General features: G+C 43.5%; 2 protein-coding genes across 10 annotated transcripts; one reads left to right on the top strand and one right to left on the bottom strand.

Annotated features, from left to right (window-relative positions):
• Positions 1 to 3,418: 3,418 nt before the first annotated feature.
• Positions 3,419 to 9,720, top strand: PGRMC1 (progesterone receptor membrane component 1). The gene is made up of 3 exons (XM_017817931.1): positions 3,419 to 3,773; positions 5,581 to 5,736; positions 7,799 to 9,720. Exons 1-3 carry the CDS (start codon positions 3,455 to 3,457, stop codon positions 7,897 to 7,899), a joined length of 576 nt encoding a protein of 191 aa, XP_017673420.1. The 5' UTR covers positions 3,419 to 3,454; the 3' UTR covers positions 7,900 to 9,720.
• A 2,080-nt stretch (positions 9,721 to 11,800) lies between these two features.
• Positions 11,801 to 23,093, bottom strand: LOC108499568 (A-kinase anchor protein 17B). Of its 9 annotated transcripts, none has more exons than XR_001875591.1 (8): positions 23,037 to 23,093; positions 21,619 to 21,715; positions 19,137 to 19,405; positions 18,756 to 18,880; positions 16,713 to 16,949; positions 15,658 to 15,849; positions 14,343 to 14,507; positions 11,801 to 13,771 (listed from the first exon to the last, which is right to left on the bottom strand). XR_001875591.1 is itself a non-coding variant. In XM_017819595.1 (8 exons), exons 5-8 carry the CDS (start codon positions 16,800 to 16,802, stop codon positions 13,635 to 13,637), a joined length of 1,449 nt encoding a protein of 482 aa, XP_017675084.1. In that variant the 5' UTR covers positions 16,803 to 16,949; positions 18,756 to 18,880; positions 19,137 to 19,405; positions 21,619 to 21,715; positions 23,037 to 23,093; the 3' UTR covers positions 11,801 to 13,634. The 9 variants fall into 9 exon arrangements, 7 of the variants coding, with proteins under 7 accessions (XP_017675084.1, XP_017675079.1, XP_017675032.1 ...); XM_017819595.1 differs by having other exon boundaries at positions 14,793 to 15,849; XM_017819590.1 differs by having other exon boundaries at positions 14,285 to 15,849.
• Positions 23,094 to 23,975: the final 882 nt, after the last annotated feature.

The raw sequence follows: 23,975 nt of genomic DNA, 5'->3' as shown, positions 1-23,975 counted from the left end.
TCCTGGCAGCCTAAAAGACAAGCAAGCAAGGGGGAAGATAAGGCTGGTGCGGGGAAGATTTTAGGTGCAAGCTCACAACAGTGTATTTCTGAGGAAAGCAACTCTCCAGCATGAGCGGTCTCTGCATTTCCAATCACCTTCTCCAACACATTTTCTAAAACTTGGTAAAAATTCCCATCTGGAACTGTTTTATGCTGCAGATGTGTACACATATATCTGCAGGAATGACACAGTTTTGATAGCCTTCGGCACAGTGTCATCTTCACTTGTACAGTCATTTCTTCTCGCACTTAACTGGATGGAAAGCACAGCTAGAAAGACAGAAAATGCAACTGAAAAAAGAAACAGAAATGTGGCGGAGATGGAAATAAAAACTAAAAAAAAAAAGAATTGTCCATCAGAAAAATGCTTGTTGCTTTTGATCCGACGACTAGAAGTAATTCAGGGCATTCCTAGATCTGCACCTGGAACAGATCCGCTTCATATAATGCCTCCTGCCAGCACTAGTACATTTGACCTACTGGATCTCTGCAGTTTAGGGAGGGGTTCTGCTTCCTTGGCATAGGTAGGCCCTAGTCAGTAAAAGAAGTGTGAGATTACCCCATCTCATCTTTCCTTTCTTTTTCCTTGTTAGAAAGTTAAATTATTACTGAGGGCAGGGAACAGAGGGGAAAAAAAGAGGGAGATGTAATAGTCGTATTACACCAAACTAGTCAGACATGATAGAGCTTGCCTACGTAAAAATATTGAATGGTCTCATATAAGACGACGTCTCCCTAGAAGGTTTGATTTCCTGGTGTCTTTGTAAGGCACATTTAATCTTGCTTTTTAAATTCTTTACTTAGGGAAGTCTACAGGTTCCAAGAGGCCACTGGACCATAAGGCAAAAATCTCCTCTCTATGGCTACTTGGTGTCATGAGCTGTTTGCACTGCAATCCTACAGCACGTTCCTGAAGTCTCTCAAATTCTCAAGTGGGAGCTACAAATCAACCTTTAGTCTGGGCAGCAAAGATCTAAGTTGCCAGTGGTTTTATTCGTCACCAGTTCTCAGTAATTTCAGAAACCCTGGGTCCTTGCAGGTGGAGTGAAAGCCAGCAATAGTTTCAGGTGACCAGCAGCTCTGGGAATCAGCTCACAAGTAATGCAAATTAGGCATTGGTATCTTTGCAAACTTTGGAAAACTTTCTTGCAGTCATAGATTAAATTAAAATGGTCAATCAGGTAATTCAGAGAAAGGAATTCCTGTGAAGGTCTTCCAATGAGAGAATGTGAGGCCCAAAACCAGCTTGGCAACAACGGTCCCCAGGTATTTTGCCAAGATAAAATGTACCATGGGCAACCTAGGCAAAGCACACTTTGTTTAGAAGCATTACATATGCTCTAAAAGATGCATTACATCTACCAGACAAGTTCCAAAGTGGAAATAGAGCAGTAAGAAGAATGCTGAGGTGTAGTAGAGCTACTTTTCCTTCATCTCTAACAGATTTATGCTGCTTATAAAAAATACAAGTAGAAATATTTTAAAACTGATTGAACCACTCTGATTTGCAAGGATATGAAAGTTGTCTGAGTTCCAGTGTTTTCTTCAATTAATTAGAGAGCATTTTACTCGAACTGCTCTATCAACCCACCTCATAGGTGTTAACAGAATGGTTTCAAGGAGGAAGCTATTGTCTATTGGATGCAGAGCAAAAACCTGTGTGGGAGCATGGCTGATGCCTGAGGTATTTAACTAGAGCTGGGGCCAACTCTTCTCTGACTAGAACCTGTTTAAAGGAATTGACACACAGACTTGCTAGAGAGAAATGTATAGCGAAGGGTACATGAATTTAGATAATTCTGACTGATTTTATCATAATTTTATTCATATCCACTTATTTCTAAATGTCTGCTCCTATTTTTTTTTCTTAAGATGCATTCTTAGGCATATGACTATTTTTATATGCTGGAAGGTAAAAAAAGAGCTGGAAGTTTGGCCACTGTAACGTGCAGTAACAGTGCTCGTGTGGCAGATAACTTGAGATTCTATCAATCTTGGCAATGTTTCCTGGCCCTTCTTTATCTAAGAATGAACTGTTCTTGGATGGTTTCTCTAGGATACTAGGCATAAACAAAGCTTCTTTTTCCTTGACTTCAGTGTCTGGTTCAAGGTCAAATTCAGGGCTGGAGTTGTTTTGGAGTCTGGGGGTTTTTTCCTTGCTTTTGAACAAAATGTGTTGTAAAAAAATGAAAGAAAAATCTTCCACCAAAATTTCTGGGTTTTTTCTACATCTATCCCTATAACATGTAATATCAACACAATGAAGTGTAATAGTCTCATGTCTACAATGAGCAGAATTAACTAGGTAATACAGCTCCCAATTTGAATAAATCTGACGGTTTGGATATTTCTCTAGTATACTAAATAGGGCCAAAATTCAGAGCTACTTTATTAACAAGTACAAATCTCAGTTGTCAGATCAATGAAACAAGTAGTTTTTCCAGTTACACAGCAGGTGGAAGCAGAAGTCAGTGTATACCATGAAAGGACAGATTAAAGTTCAAGTGCTGATCAATAAAACAAGGAACTTCCCAAAGGAGACAGCAGATGGAACCAAACACCCTCCCTTGCAAGAGCCAACATGTTTAAAAGTCTTAGTGCTCAGAGGTTTTGAGTGTATCCCAAAAGGCAAAAAGAAAAAAAGGTCAGTATCTCCTGTGGCCCACAGAGTTAAAATGTTCCTAACACTGAGAAGTAGAAAGTAAATGAAATGCACTGCTTTTGGTTTTCTATAAACAAATGTCCCAATGCTAGGTTCAGATTGTGTCCAGACAGTTCTCCAGAGGGGGAGACTCCACACCCTCTCTGGGCAATCTGTTCCAGCGGTCACACGCATAGTAAAGTTCTTCCTCATACTCAGGTGGAACTTTCTGTGCATCAGTTTCTGCCCACTGCCTCTTGTCCTATTGTTGGGCACCACCGAGCAGAGCCTGATCCAACTTCCATCCTTCATCCTCCGTCCTGCATCCCGACGGGCCCGGCGGCTCCCAGAGCCCAGCGCGACAGCTCTGACATGGGTCTAACGCAACGCAGAGGGGTCTTTTTTCCGGAATTTCTATGGAACCGTGTGCCGTGGACCCGTGTTCCACGGAGCCGCCGCCGCGGCGGCCTGGCCTGACCCGCCCCACCGCCGCCTCGGGGGAGACCAGCGGCCGGCGGGGCCGCCCCCGGCTCAGCTGCGCGGTGTCCCCGGGCAGCGCTCGCCATCCCGGGCCCGCACCACCACCTAGTGCCGGCGAAGGGCTCGGACCGGGCCCGCCGAGCCCGCCCGGCCCGGGGGCGGCACCGCCCCGCCCGCCGCCCCTCCCTCCTTCCCCCTCCCACCGCCCCTGGGCCCGCCCCGCCGGGCCGGCAGCGCTCGGAGCCGCCGCCCCGCGCTCCCAGACCCGCGGAGCTGCAGCGCACCCGGAGCCATGGCCCGCGAGGAGGCGGCGGTGGCCGGCGAGGAGGCGGCGGGCGAGGCCGGCGGGCTGCTGCTGGAGATCGTGGGTTCCCCGCTCAACCTGAGCCTGCTGGGCCTCTGCCTCTTCCTGCTCTACCAGATCCTGCGGGGCGAGCGGCCCGCGGCGCCCGCGGGCGAGGCGGACCCGCCGCCGCTGCCCAAGATGAAGCGCCGCGACTTCACCCTGGCGCAGCTGCGGCCCTTCGACGGCGTGAGCGACCCGCGCATCCTCATGGCCGTCAACGGCAAAGTCTTCGACGTGACCCGCGCCAGGAAGTTCTACGGGCCCGGTGAGGGCCGGGGCGGGCCCGGCGCGGCCACCCGGGTGTTGGCGGGGCGGGGCGGAGCCGCTGCTGCCGGGAGCGCGTTCCCTCGGTGCGCGGCCAGCGCGATCCGCGCTCCCGCCTGACCCGCATCGTGGGCCGGCTCCGGCTCCGGAGGTTTGGGAAGGGCACGGCTGGTTTGGAGCCGGGAAGGGCGCGCACACCGAGCTGCCTCCCGGAGGGGCGGAGGGCAGGGTTACCGCTGCCGCTCGGGCTCCAGGGTCGGGCCTCGGTGGTGCAGAAACTCCTGCTTTGCGAGCTAGCGTTGCTTCATTATTCTGTGTGTTTGCCCATGGCAGGTTACAAGTACCGTAAGGGGTTGGGCGGCTTCGTCGGCCTGGGGTGCCTTTGCCCGATGCCAGGCGGCAGAAGCCAAGCGTTCTCTGAGTGTTTACATTCCCTTCCCAGCTTTTAGTGGACATCACTCTATTGCATAATATTTATACTAAATATCTACCAATTTAGATTAAGCCACCTTCCTAGCAGGAGCATAGTTCAAACGTGCAAAGATTGAATAACCTATGCAGCCAGTGATGAGAAGGGTGGGAGTATGTGCACCCAGGTGCAAGAGTTTAATCACCTCCACGTGGGCGTGGGGGTTTATTTTTAACAGAGGCCGCCTGTTAAAAAGCCCCACTCAGGCTTGCTGATTTGTCCCAGGACCTGTCTGGCATAACCACTCTTGAGCTGTCCAGACAGCTGGTAGCTGCAGTAGTGAGCTGCCAGTGCTACTTAGAGACAAGAAGAATAGTGCAGGATACACAGTGTATTTGTAAGTGTTATCATTTATACTTTTGGTCCATACATAGACTGGAGACTGTCACTGAATGATGTCAGACTGTAACTTTGCATTCTGCAGCAGTCAAGATGATATGTACAGATGAGTTAGATGTGCAGTTTTGTATTTGTGCAAACTGAAAACCACTTAAAGTCCATGTTTTGGATGCTGCCTTCCCTGACAACAGTAAAAGCTGCCCCTTGTATCTAATTTGGTAATTGCTGAATGGTTCACCACACTGTCTGGCTACTTTGGTTTTCATTTTAATGGAAACGTATGATTCTTTTAAGGAATTTAGGAAAAAGCGCGCTTTGGGAGGAGTGGAAGATGGCATGTGCTCTACAGTAACCAGCGTTCACATCTAACTTACTTAAGCTCCCTTAAGAAGAACTTTGAATGTGTAGTTGCAACATGCAATATCTCAAATTTTGGCTTGTCATGCAAGCAAGTTAATCATTAATGAAGTTTATCAAGAGTCTGTCTTGGTATCTCTGATGTTCTGTGAGTTGCATGTTTTGGTAATTTGAGTTCATCTCACATTTTGAAAGTTTTAATAGATGTTTTTTCCAAGTTAGTAATTTCTAGTGTCTGCACTATTTTTTCTGTCAAGCCATCCTTTCATCTCTTTAAGTCAGGAGCATCCCTTGGAAAACTTTCGTTTCACCTCAGACTTAAAAATCCTTCCTCTGTTCCTCGTTCTGACGATGTGCTTCCCAGTTGGTGCTTGTCCTTACCCTGTCTGTATGTGCCATGCACCACTGTGGTGTAGCAAACTCAGTGTCTTTTTCCCATGGTCTTGTTTCTTGCCCTCTTCCTCTGTTTTCCCTTATTACCAAGTAGCATAAAACTTAAAAACATTTCAGAAGCTTGAGGCACCTCTGACCCACAGATCAGGGTAGGAGCTCTTTATCTGTTTTAGTCTAGGGACTCTGATCCATGAAGATCACACAGCATCCATTATCTCCGTAATAACGCAGCTTATGTTTTTATTTTAAGAGGGTCCATATGGCATTTTTGCTGGAAGAGATGCCTCCCGAGGTCTTGCCACTTTCTGCCTGGATAAGGAGGCACTGAGGGATGAGTACGATGACCTCTCTGACCTCAACGCTACACAGCAAGAGACCTTGAGGGACTGGGAGTCACAATTCACTTGTAAGCAATTTTAAACCTATTTACAAAGAAGTCAGTAACTGGTGTGTAAGAGGGGAAGCAATGGTCAAAAGGCTGTTACCAGCTAAAAGCATCAGTCTGGAAATTAATACCTGGGTTTAATATTACTAGAATTACTGTTACTAGAATTACTGTTACTTAGAATTAAGAGAAATGTCAGGTTCTCCTGCATTCTCCTTCCCTCTGTTCCTTACTGAACAGTAGCAGATACAAGCACTCTATCATAGCGTAAGATCTGTAAGACCACCCAAAAAGTTGACAAGATATGGAAATAAAGACCATGTTTTTTATAAAGTTAAGACTCCTTCTACAGAGACTGATAGATTTTAATGCTCTGAAAAATGAAGCCCATTCAGCTTCTCAGAAATAACAGTAACATTTTAATTATTACTTCTTGGGTTTTAGTATTTTTGAAGACTTCCCCTTGGAGCTCTTGATAGGACTTTCTCTACTCTCAGTAAGTTATTCTGCATGGCCTTGCTGGTGGCTGTGGCAGATTCACAGACAGCTCTATTCAGTTGACTTTCTCCCCCAGAAGGCGATCAGGAAAATGGGCAAATGTCCCCTCTGTGCTTTCCAGCTGCCTGATGTGTGCTGTGCCAGTGATGGCCAGAGGAAAAAAGGCAACTTGAACACTTGAGATGTTTGCTCTAAAATTAACAGGAGGAAGTCACTTTCATAGTAGCCTTGTTTTATGCTTAGTACTAAAAGTTTAAAAAAGCAGTTCCAACTGGTTTGTGTCATGTGTCTCAACTTGCTGCTCAAAACCAACTTCAAACCACAGTTTTATGGAAGTTGCTGTGCTGACCTTGTACCAGGGCATGCCCACTAGTATGATTTTTTTTCCCCTCCTATTGCATATCTTGTTGCTGAAAAATAATTTCTCCGTATCTCATGATGCCTTTTGAGTGAACACCAAAGCAATTAGTTTTATTCATATAAGACAAAAAATAAATATGTCAGTTGCTTGTCCTGATGAATTTATATGTATATATCCACGAGGGAAATTGCATATACCGAAAAGTAGTATAGTGGAAATCAAATGTGTTTTGTTTTTAAATCTAGTGTTCAAAGATTTACTCTTAACTGGCTACAGTGGAGTTTTCCTGCACATCATGTCATTAGAACATCTCAGTCCTGACCTGATGTGCCCCTACTATTTTGGCTCTCTTCCTGTCTTAATCAAGACTGTTAATCATGCCACACTGAATGGCTGTTTTATTATGCTAACAAGCACGTAGCAGAAACCAGAACTATGCTACCAAATATCTGACCTAAACTCGTGTTTAAATGTACCTTTACAAGAGTTGAGCATCAGGACTGACAGTGAACTGCACTGTTTTTATTACTGTTTCTATTAAATATGCCAATTAGTTGCTTTCAATTCTTATAAATTATAACAGCAATGCTAGGCCAAGATACCTGTAATCCAGGGCATCTTTTGCTTTGTTGAAGTTGACACATGGGCAACATAATATAGCTCTCAGTTCTTACATGTATATGATCTTGATTCAAAAAGAGATATAAAATAAATCAGAGGCTTAATCACATAATTGGATAATAGATCCATCTTTATCTTCGAGAGAAAGGATCTCCCTTCTGTCCTATTGGATATTTTCAACACACAAAAAATAAAACCCCTTCAAAGTTGTGTATATGTCGTGTATATGCATATATGTATGTGCATGTTTAATATGTAAGTAATCTGACAATGCCATTGGTTGAAAAACCACCTTTGACACTGGCAAGAGAAATAATCTAATCCAGGATTCTGGTTTTTGTCTTTACATTCATTCACCTTTTGGCTTAGGCAATAGAATGAGAATTACAGTTGCATTCACTTGGCATGATTCTTACACTTAGTACAACATTAATAGTAATTCAGGTAGTTGATTTTGGCTCTGCTCCTTCCCCACAATGTTTGAAACAAGTTGCTCAGAGTTATTTTATTATAATACAGGCATTTTGTTAATTCAGAAAACAGAGTTAAAAAAGGTACATCTTCAGGGCAGAATAATTACTTGGATTCTTTTTTTTTCCCCAGTTAAGTATCATCATGTTGGTAAGCTGCTGAAGGAGGGGGAGGAACCCACTGTGTACTCTGACGAAGAAGAAAAAGATGCCCAGAATGCAAAGAAAGAGTAGAGAGTGCAGTGAGGAACAATCTGGTTTTGAATCGTAAAGGATCGTTTGTAACATTCCACTTGTTTTACAAGGTGCAGCAGCAGCAATGCTTACAAAAGGTCCAAGAGTTACAGTGAATTGTTTCTCTTCAATGGTTTCCTTTTCAAATTCAGTGGCAAACTACTGAAGGTCTGTCTTCCTTTACACCCACATAATCAGAAGTGTGCACAACAAATATCTGTGGAAAAGTAAACTGCAGTTTTGGCAATAAAGGACTATTGCTGGTTTTCTGCTATCACCTTTTAGTGCAGAGTAGGTTGAAATCCAGTTTTTCATTAACAACCTACCACTGTGGACACAAACATGAGTAACTTCACCTATGCAACACAAATTCCACTAAATCTTCTTTTGTTTTAGCTTCTGCAGGGTCTGGCCCTTGGGTTGTAGTTCCTCTAGAAAAGGGACTATATTTTATTTGTCCACGAAGCACTGTACTCATTTGTTGTGCAATGTAATTCAATATTATATAAGATAATTTGGCTTTTAAGGGTTGTGTTAGCGGTTTACAGAGGAAACACTAACTGCTTTTAAAAAATATCAAGAATTTTTCAGAGGTTAAATCACTTTTAGATACTTAAAAATTAATAAGGACTGATGAATACTTGATGTATTCAACATGCATAATTCTGCGTGGATTAATATTCTTTGTTCACATCTGAAGTGTTACAAAGGTTTAGATACTGAGTGGAACTAGGCATCCCTAGAGGTACACCATGAAGTGCGACTGCACTGGACTACTGTTCATTCAATTTTCTTAGTAAAACTCTTCTGTTGATTTCAATAAAATTACGTTAAACATGGAAGATCAGCTGCTCTTCATTCCGATGTGTAAGTAAAACAAAGGTTGCTCGTATGGCATGATTAACAAGTGCTCTTGTATATGCAGCTTTAACTAGCAGAAAAATGTTCCTGGTCAACATAATTTACGCAAGTTTCCTGTACACAATAAAATAACATGGTGTAAGCCATTCTGTGCTGAGGCACTTGTTGCTTTGGAACTTTGCCATTAAAAGAAATGGCACAATCTAATTCATAACCAGCAGTGGGGACCTGACCTTTGAGTTGCTTTTTACTTATTTACTCTCTTTCCTCACATCTATGCTTAATTACTACGTGGCCTGCCTCCTACCAGAGAGGGCTGGGTAAATGGATCTGACCAAGGAAAAATGTTAATGTGCTTCATCATCATCCAAAATACTTCTGTAAAACTTCCTCATAACTTCCAAGATCACTGATGATTTGCTGATCACCTGTAAATGCATTTTGTGTCCAGGTGATTCCGCTGGTGCAGAATATCCCAGGGTGCCTGTCTGGTATAGTTCCCTCTATTTCAGTTCTCTGGCTTCAGTTTGGCAACACGACCAAAACGATGAACTGAGTCCTGAGTGGGAAGGTGTAAACTTCAGTGTTCAGAAGTAGAGTGCGTTGCACAACAGCAGCTTTCATAAACAAGTTGATACAACATGTTTAAAGTGTCTGATGCCATCTGTGGTGAGAACAAGTTACTTTCCCTCAGTCCAGACACTGTCCTGGCATTTTCTTTAGGTTGCACTGGGCCTTCCAATGAAGAGCACGATTGTTTGACAGCATGAATAAAGTGGTACTGTATGAACTACCTAATGAAGGTCTAGAGACAAACGTAGATCTTGTCATGACCTTTGTGTTGCTGTTTTATTTTTAGAGACATTTATACTCTTTGCAAACTACTACTAATGGTTTACCTCAAATTGGAAATGTGCTTTTATTTGTTTAAGGCAGAAAATAAAATACTCTTGCATAATAGTGGTGTTTGTTTTTATTAGCTGCAACCACATGTGATACTTAACCCTCCTCTAATGTTTCATCTTGTCTTTCTCCAACGTTTTACGTTATTCAACACATGGATCAGTATAATACGTTCTAATCAAATGCCAGTAAATGCAGTTCTGTGTAGCATAACTTTAGCAGAATATTAAATAGACAACATGTTCATGTTGTACAATATGCTTTGCTGTTGCAAAAGCAGAGTCAAGCAGAAAAAAAAAACCACCAAATAATTGTTAATACTGAGCAGAAGATGGAGCTTTGTAAAGCTGTCATGTGGTGGAACTAGGCTAGGCTGTAACCTACCCTTCAGCAGACCCAAACACCTGACTCTTAAGTTACTCCATAAAATATCCTAAGGAACTGGACATTAAGTATTAATCTGTACATCACAACGTGATGCATCAGAAAGAAAAGTAGCAAAAATGATGCAGAAAATGGGCAGTAACACAATACAAAGCTTAATATCTCTTGGGAAGGAGGTATGACACTTTGGTAAGACCACTACTTTTGTCAGAATAAACAGAGAATTTGTTGTGAAAGGGGAAGAAGCAAGTCACGAAAGCATGAAGCAGCAGGCATGGATTTTTACTTCCTTCTAAAATGTTGTAGAAAATGGATGGGTCTTAGCTTCTTTTTTACTCTCTGTTCATTGCAACTTGATCCCTTCCTTCAACAGCGACTGGCAGCAATGACTATACAAAAAGAATCATGCCAGGCAGCTTATCAGGCTGTACATTAACCAGGTAGGACACCATGACACACTAAGTGCAGAGACTGTCACCAATCTCCCTCATCTGAAGTGTCCAACACCTGTTAGGAGTGTCACAGAGGAATATTTGAGGAGCTCCTGGACAAATCAAAACAAATGAATAGCATCTCATTTCCAACCAGTTCTGTCATACGTCAGCTGCTTTGTAAAATTCACATATTCTTTTATCTGGACTCTGCCTGCTCTTAATCACCACTATTTGCTCTTAATTCCTGCTGTTTCAGCTAAACAAAAGTTCAGTAATGAATGCTTCTGTTGAGAGTTATGTAAGGGGCTTTACAAAAGGTGAGGCATTTCTATGCATTGCCTGGAACCCCTGGATTAAGAAGAAAGGGCTTTATGTCATAATTGCTGTATTGTATTTCAAGCAGATGGACTGATGTAATGGGCTTTGTGTATTTCTGCTTTAAAACCAGCCTTTAGGATTCTGACTTCAGAATTCAGCACAAGGTACAACCCACAGGTCACGTATTTTCAGTAACAAAGCCTTGTTCAACCAACTTCCCTGAGAGGACTTCAGTTCTTACCAGCTCTATGAGGAGGCATTTGCATTAGTTCTGTACAAAAAGTCAGATTTGATGGCAAGGTCTGCAGTCTCAGGGCCCTACTTCATACATGTCAGACTAAACTGTTTCCATAAAAAGAACCCAGCCTCCTGAAACACCAGCTAGGCACAACAGCACGCACCAGGCTTGAACTGAAAAGTCTTCTACATTGCCACTACTGAACTACATAAATGCATATTTTCACCTAATAATTGTTCTAATTGCCAAACCATTCAGTAACTTTCATACTTGAGATGTGACATTTACTCCTGTAACTACTAAAATCCAATCTACAAAGCTATGTATTTTAAAAGTTTTAAAGCAAGCTGTCACATGTCTCTTTAAAGATTAGACTTCAGGATAATATAATTTACTGAGCAGTCCAGCATATGAAAGGATGTGCTGATAGGAAATGTGCTGATAGGAAAAAGAAATTCTTGACTGTGAGGGTGGTGAGGCCCTGGCACAGGTTGCCCAGAGAAGCTGTGGCTGCCCCATCTCTGAAGGGTTCAAGGCCAGGTTGGATGGGGCTTGGAGCACCTGGTCTAGTGGAAGGTGTCCCTGCCCATGGCAGGGGGTGGAACAAGATGGTCTTTAAGGTCCCAATCCAAACCATTCTATGATCTTGTGAAAAGTAATGAATTAATATTAAAACCCCTGAAAACAGATTCTAAATAATGTCACCTATAAACAAATAGGAATCCCAAAAGTTCCGTTTCAGTATGAAGATTACAATGGTGTCTCAATTTAAAGTGCATGCATATTTTATTTACTAACGAGGTTTTACATGGAATGAGGACTTGGAGACAGAGGATTTGCTTTATCAGTTTCAATCAATGTAGGTGAATGCAAGAAGCAATTGCAGAACTGGAGTGTTTATTTGTTATTGAATATTGTGCCAGCACGTTGATAAAACACTGGAAATTTACACTGAAGGAAATATCTGTTCCTTCTCCCCCAGATTAACAAAAAGAAATAACTTCCTCACCTGTAATCAAAAGGCCTGTCTCATGGGAAACAGGTACTCATGGACACAGAACTGCCTATAGATTGACAGAGGGGGAAGTTTTGTCATCTTTAATCTGCAAATATTGCATAGAGAAAAAACACCCTTGGTATGTCACATCAGTGCAACTGAAAACATTTTACACAGTCAACAAGTACAACAGTTGATCTTCATTAGAACTGTATAAAATACTAAAAAGGAGACTTAAGAGGGGCATAAATGTTCTCCAAAGTATTCAGAAAATATTTCTGTCAAGAAAATAAGATCTTTTTAGACAAAAGTAATAGATTAACACTACTTTGAGTAGCAACCATTTGTCATTCATAACCCTGAAAAGGCACTCAACATCTGAACATATGAACAGAGAAGGCTGATAAAACCTAGCTTAGAAGCCTGTAGGAATCACCAGTATTGAAGACTGGGGGAAAATCTATCTACCACAAACAATTACAATTATTCTTTTTTATTACTATTTATTAGAGCAGAAGTTACAAATATGGGTAAGATTCTATGTAATGAAGGCAACATTTTCACATTAACTTAGTCTACTGACATGTAATAAATAAAGCATTAATAAAATGAAAGCTGCAATAATCAGTGTATTGAACTTTGAGCTGGTCCTCTACATCTTGCTAAGGAACTTTGTCCAAAAGCAATTGTGGCTGTCTTCTAGATATAGCCAGCTGAATAAATATGTATATAACTCAAGCTCCTAGACTGCATATTCACATTTTTACCTACATGCAGCACAAGTCCGACAACATTTCACAATTCCTCTGGAAATTATTTGTAAGCAAACTCGTACTAAATAGCTACCTCACCACATGTGCCTTGGAAATTTTGTGAACAAACTGTCAACCTGCATTTACAGAGGACTGTCAGCAGCAGGCTGAGAAGCATTGCCCTTTCATTATCGAACACTCAGAGCTTTGCTTAGACAACCATTCAGATTCCTGGGAACACTACATCGAGCACAAGTTCAGTGAAATCCTTCCTCCCAAAGACCAGCAAGTTTTCAGAAACACCTCTAGAATTGTGAATAGAAAACAAGCATTTTTCCAGTGTGGGTTTTACAGAAGATGGGATTTTTTTTCATATCTGGAAATCTATTACTTTACACAATTGAGTGTAAATGTCCCCCACACCTTCCAGCCCCATCATTATAACAATCTGATTGAGAGGCCACTTCATATGCTTGGTCTAGGATTGACAAGTATGTCTTTTTCCAATGACTCATTACTAAATACTGCGATTTTGATATTTACATGATTCCCTACATTTAATCAAAGTATAACACTCCAAGATCTCAATTCATGTCCTTTCAAATTCTTAGCAGCTGGTCCATGAAAGTTTGTCTGGCCCTGGGGAAAGTTTTGGTCCTCTGTTATCCAAAAGGCAAACACAGATTCTGCTTTTGTGGCTCACTGCACCAGTCAGATATTCTAACCAAAGGAATTACCTAAGCAAAAAAAAAAAACCCAAACCAGTATTTCATATACCTTTTAATGATCAAAGGGCTTTCTTCTCCCACTTCTGTACAAAAAATTCAGAACTATTATATCGTAGCTGTTCAGCATCCTCTTCTGGGTTCTGCTCCACAGAAAGTATCTGAGCAAGGGTTTGTCTGAATTATCTCAAGAGGAAATAGAGGGCATCCTCTGACGTCTGCATCCATCTCTCTTCTCAACATTAGTTTCCTCTCATCTCCTGTAGATAAGTATATGAAAAAGTTACTTGAAATGAGTTTGTCAAGGAGGCAGGAAGGGAAAAGGGTATGGGGAGGTGGCTATAAGGTGTCCACCAACCAACTGAAAGCACAGTAAATTGTGAACGGGCTGTAACAACTGCCAGTAGCAATCCTGTATGAAAATCAGATGATTACCTCTACAGAAATTCACTAACCTCTGACAGTACTTCCCACACAGCTGTGCCACATATTAATTGCCTATCAATGTTTTAATTGTCTAAAGCATGTTGTTAGCATGCATGTTCTTTTAACAGAATAAGCACCCATCTGCAAACGCCCATGCCAGATACTTTGCTACCCAATTAAGTAGACAAATACTACTCTTCAGCTGCAGCTGTGTGTACTGTTTCTGAGCTAAACTGAACAAACCTGTAATTGCAGAGAAGCTGCACTGCTTCTTTATGCCATAGTTATAACTTTTAAAACTCTTTTTAAAAACACCATTCATCACTGTAAGAACTGTGGTGACTGACCTCACCTGCAGAGTCTGTCAAATTCAGTCCCCTTAGTTGTGGTGTCCCTCTTTCTCACCTCTCCTCTGGAGGGTCTCCTGAATGGGTGAGCCATCACGAGGGGTCACATCTGGTGCTGCCATGGCGGTGTGAAGTGTCTTGAATTTCACTTTTTTGTGGAACATTTTCTTACATTTTCTCTGTATCTTTCTGAGCGACTCCAGCTGCATGCAACTGTCCGTCTCTGAAAAGCCACATTCATCGGATAAAAAATTAGAAGAAAGCTTTTTTCGCTTTTTCTTGATTTTATGAGCATTCCTCTCCTCTTCCCTGGATTGTCTCTCACTTTTCTGTCCTTCGTGTCTTAATTTACTACTAGACCGCTTGCACGACTTTTTAAGCTTATGTTCCCACTGCCTTGTCAAGCCCTCATGGACAGAATTAGAACAGGAGTTACATTTGTTGGTTTCCTTCTCTTGACCTTCCAGAGCTACATTTTTATGGTAAACCAGCAATTTTCTTTCCTCACCTCTTGCAGGCAAGCACCCTCTATTGCAATTGCTGTAAATTTCTTCACATCTTTTTTCTGCTCTCTTCATTGAGCTGCCACATGCCTCTCTAAAGTACTCAGAATCACTGATCTCTTCCAACAAATCCTTTAATCTGCAAGCAGATCTACATGTTTCGTATGATATAGTGCCTTCATCTCTACCATCTTCTCGTTTGAACTCCTTATCACAAGTAACAGCAGTGCACTCCAAAGAATGATTCAGAACTGCATGTGGTAAGTTATCAACAGTGAGTGAGTCATTCCTCTGCACCTGCAACTTTTTTGCAAGCTTGCCCCCATGGACCTTGTTTTCTGACACTTTGTCTGTTGATTCAAGTTCCCCAACAGTGATCACCAGTCTATAATTGCTATCGCTACTACAATTTCTCTTCTGGAGGTTTTGTACAGGACTCACTTCTCTGAGGTGCTGCCCATGTTTGTTACTCAAGCTGATGTCAAAACCACCACCGTCACCAGACACCACTCTCTTCCACCAGGACTTGCTCACCGAGTTTTTTGGCTCTAAGCAAACACGTGCATAGTGCGGTGTCTGATAGTAGTTCAGTAAATAATGGATGAATTCATCGGTCTCATAAACCTTTTGCTTTTTGCAATCATCTTCCTCAGGCACTGTCTGTGTGTGAGCTGCATTCAGTGCTGGGTGGTCCCTTCCACTGAGAGATTCGATGACCCTGCTGTCCTGGGTGACCGTAATCAGCAAAGATCCCCAGCCAGAGGAGTCGCACACGTCTCTGCCAGGCAGTCCCTCAGATCCCGGGGCTGGAGAGGGCTCATTTAACACCGTCCTGACTATGTGACAAGCAGATGCATGGAAATTACTCACATCTCCTTCCTCACTGCACAAACCACCACCTTTTTGGGTTAACAGGCACTTAAACTCTTCCTCGTGTTTCAGCTCTTTGTGCGTGTGATAGTGGGAGTTAATCAGTTCCTGGTGGATGTCTTTTAATGCTGTTTCAGAAAATGAATTGTCCTTCCTTACGCCCAATGAAGGATCCACTTTTTGACTTGCCAACTGTGAAACCAAGAAAATAGAACTTTATTTAACGTGTCACCTCCATAATTAAGAAGGCCAATGTCAGATATTATGGGGCCCTAAAATTCATGCAGAATGGCAAGGGTAGCCTCTGACTTCAACTCACAGTACATTATAGACCTCTAGAAATCTTTTACATCTAGGACTGGGGAAAACATACACTTGTTAAAAGCTTTTAAGCAAATCTTTTTGAACAAATAGTGAAGACAAAGCCACGTTAGAAATTAAAGCCCCAGAGAAATTAAACCCCATTTTCATTTAAATTCTTTTTTTTAGCCCAAAGCACTAAACTAAACCTCCAAACATTAATCTGTGTTCAAAACACTAAAATTTTGCTCACTCCTCTGCTGACTTTCTCAAGACATTAACTGAATCAAACTGAAATGAACTTGATAGATTAGTGTTGGCCCAAAAAAAAAACAGAGGCTATTAGAAATGCAACTGGCATAATCTGTGCCAATTTAATTCAGTCACTTGTAGACCTGAGATAAACCAAGCAGAGAAAGCATGACTTGTGTCCCCACCCCAAAACTCCTTCCTTGCAATGCTGGCTCAAGTCTAATAGAGCTGATACAGCCCTTCCACCTCTATTTTTTATTCAGTAATGACAATGCCTCAGAAAAGCACCAAAAGCAAGGTTTCTGGCTGAAAATGCACTACATTTGCTCTCAGGGCAAGACTAAGAAGAGATTGTCACAAGACACAGACCTCAGGCCGCCTCAGTGTTTGGTCAGCCTCAAGGCATTCTTCTCAATAGCATCAAGACATCAAATGTCTAGTGAATTATTCAAGATCTAGTAAATATCCTTCAAAATTTAAAATATGTTTTAAAATAGTCTTACTTTCACACGATTTAACAGCACTGTAAGCAGTCTGATAGACTCCACTCTTCTCTGAGCTAGCAGGGATTTCCTTTCTTCCCATTCAGGCATATTCTCTGGCCACTGCTGTTCTTCAGCTGGTACCTTCTGCTGCTTTGGGGGGTGTTTCTCATCTCCATCTATCTGCCTCTCTTCTCTCCTCTCGAGCTTAGCTTTCTTTTTTCTCTCTTGAACTTCTTTTCATCACCACGTCTTTTTCTAGGTAATTATCAATATGGGACAATTTAGATGACACTTATTTTACAGTTTGAGTCCTGGAGAATTGGATGTAAGTCTTTGAAGTGCTAATAATAAGCAACCAGTCGCCAAGAATCACATGTGACTAACAAGGAATCTTGTTTGTTAAAATAACATGTTTAAAAAAACATGGCATAAAAAGTACACACACATAACTGATGCCCACAGTTAGAAAGTTCTTTGTCTCTTCAAATTGTTTGTATTCTAGTGTTTTCTTTATAAGCACTGCCAAGACAACAGCATCACATGATTGTTTGTCTCCAAGGACACAACTAGAGACTAATCATTTGGATCTAATTCTTAGATTAACAAATCTCCCCTACAGATTAGCAGGAGGGTCCCATTTAAGAGGTATTACAAGAGTAATACGGGGGTTATTGCTGAGCAGAGCTTACCCAGAGCCAAGGCCTTTTCTGCTCCTCACCCCAACTCACCAGTGAGGAGGCTGGGGGGGCTCAAGGAGCTGGGAGGGGACAGAGCTGGGGACAGCTGATCCCAACTGACCCAAGGGATATCCCAGACCATATGGCCTCATGCTCAGCATATAAAGCTGGGGGAGAAGGAGGAAGGGGGGACGTTTGGAGTGTTTGTCTTCCCAAGTCACCGTTACACGTGATGGAGCTCTGCTGTCCTGGGGCTGCTGAACACCTGCCTGCCCTTTGGAAGTGGGACTGAATTCCTTGTTTTCCTTTGCTTACGCACATGACCTTTATGTATTAAACTGTCTTGATCTCAACCCATGAGTTTTCTCACTTTCACCCTTCTGATTCTTCCCCCCATCCCACCAGGGAGTAGGAAGGAGGGAGCAGCTGTTGTAAGGTTTAATTACCAGCTGGAGTTAAACCACAACAGGCTGTCACTGCTTTTTGGGAACCTTGCCCTGCAGAAAGTAAATCTACCAAATAATCAACATGACACATCACAAAAAGCTCCAGAAAATTCAAGGAATAGTGTTCACACAAATAAGTGTTTAAAAACAGTTTTTTAAGAAGTATTTGAATAAGGAAGAATTAACAACTAAACCTTTTGGAGACCTAGCGTGCTATGCTTCCGTTGCATGTCACTATGCTCTGCTTTCTGAGTGTTGGGGTTTTTTAAGACATGAAGGTATATAACATGATTAATTACTAGTGACAGTTTAGGATGTCATCCAAACACATTATCTAGAGAATCAAAACTTCAATATGCTACTATTACTCATACACGAAATTTAAGAACACTACCCTAAAGATATCAACAAAGAAAAAATAATATGTAAAAATGGGTAAAGAGAGAAAAGTATTAATTTCTAGCTTTGGCTCTTCCAGTCAACTGGGAGGCACCTAGAAATGCATGTCACATTAATTTTATTTCAGGGCATAACGACATCATTTATGATGTTGCAGCACAGAGCAATACAAAAAGTCCACATGCAGGAATCTTAAGCAATCAAGCCTCAGATCAATTTGAGAGAAAGAGCTCTCTGATTTCACGCCAGGCCCACAGAGTCATCAAATAATCCCATCTGAAAGGGACCTCGGAATGTCTCCAGTACCACCTTTCTCATAATCAAGACCCCTGCATCTGATGCCTTACACAGAATTATCATGATGCTTTTCATTCTGAAACACATAAATTAACAACTACATAGTAGTGTTTCAAGTTCTCCAACTCCTGTTTCCTCAAAGCCTGGATTTTCACATAGCTACTCTTCCTGTATTTGACTCGGTATGAGGCAGTGTAACAAATCTCAAGAAAATGGGACATTCTCTAAAAATATACTCTCACCTTTCAACCCCCTCTCTTTTTTTCCCCCTTTTTCGAATGTGCTCCTGTTCTTGCAGCTTTAGTCTTTTCAGGCTTCTCTCTCTTATGGCTCCTTCACTAAAATGCCTGGTTGTATCAAAAGTCACCTGTCACAGAAGAAGCAGAATCAGACTTAGCAGCCCAGTTTGCCGTGTATTTATACAAACACAGACAACATGCTGAGCAAATGAGAGACCCCAGGTGACTCCCAAAGCACCACTACACTCATGAGAATGTCCCTCTGTACCCTGACATACTAGAACATCTCCTCTGAAGCTCACACTGGGTTTCAATGAAGCTCAAACACCCCACTCCCAAATGTGTCCTCCCTGATATCAGGGGCTCAAAAATCTGACGCCATACCTGTGACCAAACTCGTTCCTGGTATGCTCTTCTGGGGACTCAGTTCAGCATGTTCAGCAGAGCATTCCTGGTCGCAGGATTCAAGCAGTTCTGCCAAAACTAGAGTCCACTGACTCTTAGAGCAACATCTTTTGGATCAAATGCTTATCTGCTTGCTTAAAAATTGATGAATTCTGTTGATGTGTGCTGCATTTCATCAGCTTCAAATGCCCAGATGTGAGCACACTAAAACAAAATACTCAAGCAAGTTGCATCGAGGTCTACCTACACTGAAAAAATAAGTAATAGGAAGCATTATTTCCAGCACAGAGGTAAATTTCAGGATCACAGTTTAGAAATTACCTTCTGGGGGAAAAAAATTGAAACAGGGCACACCCTAGTAAGTGCTTACAGAGGTAAGCTAATAGGCTGCTGAAATTAAGCTTACAGGTTTGCACATTTTCTTTTATAATGCCACACTAAGCATAGCACTTCAATGGATCCATCTCTCAACATACCTCATCAAAAAAGGCACAGAGAAGAGACTAAGTACCCTTTTCTAGCCAAGAATCACCTAAATTAGGGCAGCTGCTACATCTATTTCATATTTAACAATAAGAAATCAAGTGGCAGTTCCTGAGATCATCTCCCAATTTCAGTGCCAAGCACACTGAAAATAATGACAAGTTTTAGCTTAGCCAGACAAATTTTTCAGAACATTAAAACAATAAAACCCTCTTTTTTGATTCAAGGACTGAAGTTCAGATACTTCAACTCAATACATCAATATCTTACATCCACTACAAACAGGATAATCACAAGGGTTGTTTTTACCCCTGCACATGGTTAAGTCCAAAAAGTTTACAGAGAGGCTTCCCTTCCACTGGTTAACAAGGATTTCTCAGACCTAACTTCAAGGAAAAAAGAGCAGAAATTGGAAAACCACCATCTGTGCCAGTTTATTCCACAAAATTTTATCACCTAGTTCCAAATAAAGCTTAGTGTATTTTAATGCTGTCCACATGCTATAATTTCCTTTATTTTTATCCACCATTTTAACATAAATACAGACTAAACCAAATTGGGGGGGAAAAAAAGATACATACACAGAGAGAACTGCAGGAGTGCCACATAAAAGCTTCCACCAAAGAAACATGAAAAAAAGGTCTGTAAGATGGTTTTCCTAGGTTAAAAACTGTACTGCTATTGCTTGAAAAATGCCTGTTTGTCTTCAATATGGGAATGTACAAGGGAAGACAAGCACAGAAACTGTTTGGAAAAAGAAGGTGATTATACTTTATTGAGAACGATGAAGGAAAAAAACCCACAAATGTACTGAGGAAAAGCTAGTGTAATTAAAATTAAAATAAAATAACCATGAATCTGTGGAAGCAGCAGCTACAGCACAATCTTACAACTGAATTGCTCCTCTTAGGGAACTGCTGTCAAATGCACTCAATCAACCATACCTTTGTCAGGCAAGGCTGAATCTCTCAGGATTAATCTCTGCCTACAGGAGTGTATGTATATAGACACACCTTCAGTGTCTCATATAAGCAAAGCAGATACACCCAAAGTACTTACTACAGAACTGAAGCAGTCAGTAGTCTCTAGAATCCTTTATTCCCACTACGCATTAAGATAAAGAGATTCCTAAAGCTAAAGTGTAATATCAGCTACACTTCTTCCATCACACTAAGATTTGTGGTGCAGCAGGTTGAAACATCTAGGACACCGCTGTTGCAACCTGTAGAGATATGACAGTCAAGCCTGAAGAGCAGTTGCTGTACCCAAAATCTTGTTCTGTTTTGCAAGTACATCTCCTATTAAACCAACTGATGTTATCCTGCCCTTGCAAATCTTTCACTTATATCCTTACACCACTGTGGCTGCAACCATGTTGCTACTACTGTAATAAATCACCTGAAAGTAAGCCCAAAACTCTCTTCATAGAGCTGAGTAAGCTATAGTGGTTTGCCAGTGCACACTGTTACCCTTGTTCTTCTTCACAGCCAGGAGCTCTTCAAGCATCAGAAATCTATTTCTCATCATGTAACTGTGTTCAAAGCACAGAATTATTTACTGCCTGATCTCAGCAGCATGGCCTTTTGGAATCAACCCTGACATATCAATAAGCTGTTATCTTAGGCTTTAATTGTTCCAACTGAATAAATCACAAGAAAATTGACATTCCACCCCTTTACCAAATTATTATTATTTCCTTTTAACCATTCTGTCATAACATTTGGAACACATCTGCCCTTGCACTAGGGTTTATTACGATAACTGCAGGCTGTCCTTATCTTACAACACCCTAAAATGTGTTACCTAAGTTCATACTTTAAAACAAAATTACACTCTAGGGAAACATTAACAACCAGGCAACATCTGACCTGAAACACTCACACAGCCCACATGAGCAACATGCAAGTAGTGGGAATACTTTGATCCAAAGGTGTCCCTCATATTTGCTCACAGTACTGCTAACTCAAACAGCTCTTACCATCCCCAGTTTCCCAGCTGGTCACTCATGCCAGGCCCTGGGCCATCACAACAGTTTCAGAGACCATACCATCAACCAAGTCAGGAAAGAGGGTTATCTTGAAGAAAAAGAAAAAAAAAAAAGTATTTTGCCAGGTTATTTTTCAGACATCTGGTTTCCCTGCCCTCGTGCACAGAGCGGTCCCAAAGCCCGAGAGGAAATATTTTAATTCTGCAGAGGTGGGTACGCAAGAGCACCTAAAAGCAAATGCAATGTGGCAAGTATGTGAATTGATACATAGCAGCAGAGAGTTTATCACACAGAGAAAAAAGCTCCAGTTGTTAAGCCTGGAGAAAAGGAGGCTCAGGGAGGTCCTTCTGACTCTCTACAACTACCTGAATGGAGGGGGGAGCCAGGGGGGGTCGGTCTCTTTTCCCAGGTAACAAATGACAGGTAAGATGAAATGGCCTCAAGTTGCATTAGGGGAGGTTTAGATTGGATACTAAGAAAAATTTCTGCAATGAAGGGGTGATCAGGCATTGGAAGAGGCTGGAATCACCACCCCTGGAAGCACTCAAAAGATGTGTGGATGTGGCACTTGGGGACATTGTTTAGTGGCAAACGCGGTGGTGTCCCCAGATGGACTCCATGAGCTTAGAGGTCCTCTCCAACCTTAGTCATTCTACGACAAGTGTCTACCAGGAAAGAGCCACTCACAGAAGTTTAAACAAGAGGTTTAAACCGATTTTTAACAGATGAGAGCAGCTTATCCACCTAGCTCTGTGCAAAATAAGTGAAAAGGAGAGATGACCAGATGCGCGACTGCTCGAACAGACATCGCAATAAAAGGGACGTTTTGCAGCGAACGCTCCCAGCACCGCCGTGCCCCATCCCGCCTGCCTGAGGTGGGGATACCGCAAACCGCCCGCCAGCCCCGGCCCGATGGACGCGGCCGCCGGAGGCCGCGGTGCCCGGAGCAGCCGGGTGACGGCACCGCCGGCCGAGCGGAGCCCGGCCCACCCCCGGCGGTCCCAGGGACGGCGACCCGGGGGGACTCGCGCTCTCTCCAGCCCCGGGGAGCTGCGGGCCCAGCTCCGGCCGGTCCGAGCGCTGCGGCAGCCGCGGGCCGGGCCGAGCCGGGCCGGGCCACTCCGGGCCGGGCAACCCCCGGGCCCGGCACCCCCGCACGGGCCGGGCTCCTCCGGCCGAGCCCGCCGCCACCCCGGGGCCGCAAGGGAGGCAGGGCCGTCCCGTCTTGGAGGGCCCGCGGGCTCCGGGCAGCCCCGCCGGAGCCGCCGGGCACCGCTCCGCCCCCAGCGCCCGGCGGGCGCGGCACCTTCCCCGGCCGAGCGGGGCACCGCGCCCCCCGCCCGGCCGGCCCGGAGCGCCCTCCGCCGGCAGCGCCCCGCTCCCGCTCCCTCAGGGCCGGCCTCCCTTACCCTCCGGCCGCGCTGCACCGCCGGCCCTTCGCGCCGCCACCCCGGGGCGGAGCGCGGCGGCCGCAGCAGCGCCGGGGGGACCCGCCCCTGGGGCGCGGCTCCGCCCGCCCCTCCCGCGCGTCCCGGTCATCCGCCCGCCCCGGCCGCACCCCGGGGCGTTTCGCGGTCTCCAGGCTCCCGTGAAGGGGCGGCCCGGCCCTGTGGTGGTCGGGGATTTGACGGGTGCTTTTGAGGAGCGATTCGCGAGGTGAATCCCGGGTGGTGCCGGTGGCTGCTCTTCCCGCCCGGCTCTTTGCCCTTGAGGGTCCGCACAGCCCCGGGCTGCCCCTGCACGCCCGGCCTCGGCTGCACCGGCCTGGACCCGGCGTCCTCGGCCTGTGGGCATCGTGTGTGTGCAGTGTATTAAAAATATACCAAAGAGAAAAGGTTGCCCCTCAGCAGCTGCCTCGCTCGGGCAGCGCAAAGGCCTGGTTGTGATACAATGCTGTGTTTTCCTTTGTCCTGCAACACAGGTAGCTCATCCACCACTGCTTATGAGAAATAGCGTGTGAAGGTTTATGTCTGGCTTTTCCCTGTTTTGGCACTGGCTTGTACGTGTTTGCCCAGCGGGAACGCTGTGCCTATGTCTCAGCACTGTACCAAGGCTCCCAAGGGTGCCAGCACCTCACCCGTGTGCTGCTGGAGGTACCAGCACTTCCCAGCACTTGGCTGTTCTGCCTTCAAGATCTCCAGAGGAATTCAAGGTAGAGTAGCCATTCACTCAAATACTCCCTCTATTTTCAGTGTTCGTTTTGTATCTTGCAATCTTCCAAACATAAATGTAAAACATAATACATTTTTTATCTCTCATGCCCCATGTTAGAAACAGACACTTCTATCTCTTCTCCTGGGGCAGTATGGTTGTAAATATGATGGGTGATGATCACAGGACATACAGAG

Source organism: Lepidothrix coronata, unplaced genomic scaffold (genome assembly GCF_001604755.1).
Source record: "Lepidothrix coronata isolate B3197 unplaced genomic scaffold, Lepidothrix_coronata-1.0 Scaffold2, whole genome shotgun sequence".
NCBI lineage: Eukaryota > Metazoa > Chordata > Aves > Passeriformes > Pipridae > Lepidothrix > Lepidothrix coronata.
The sequence above is the reverse complement of the archived record's forward strand: the minus strand, read 5'-3'. Positions and strand labels throughout refer to the sequence as shown.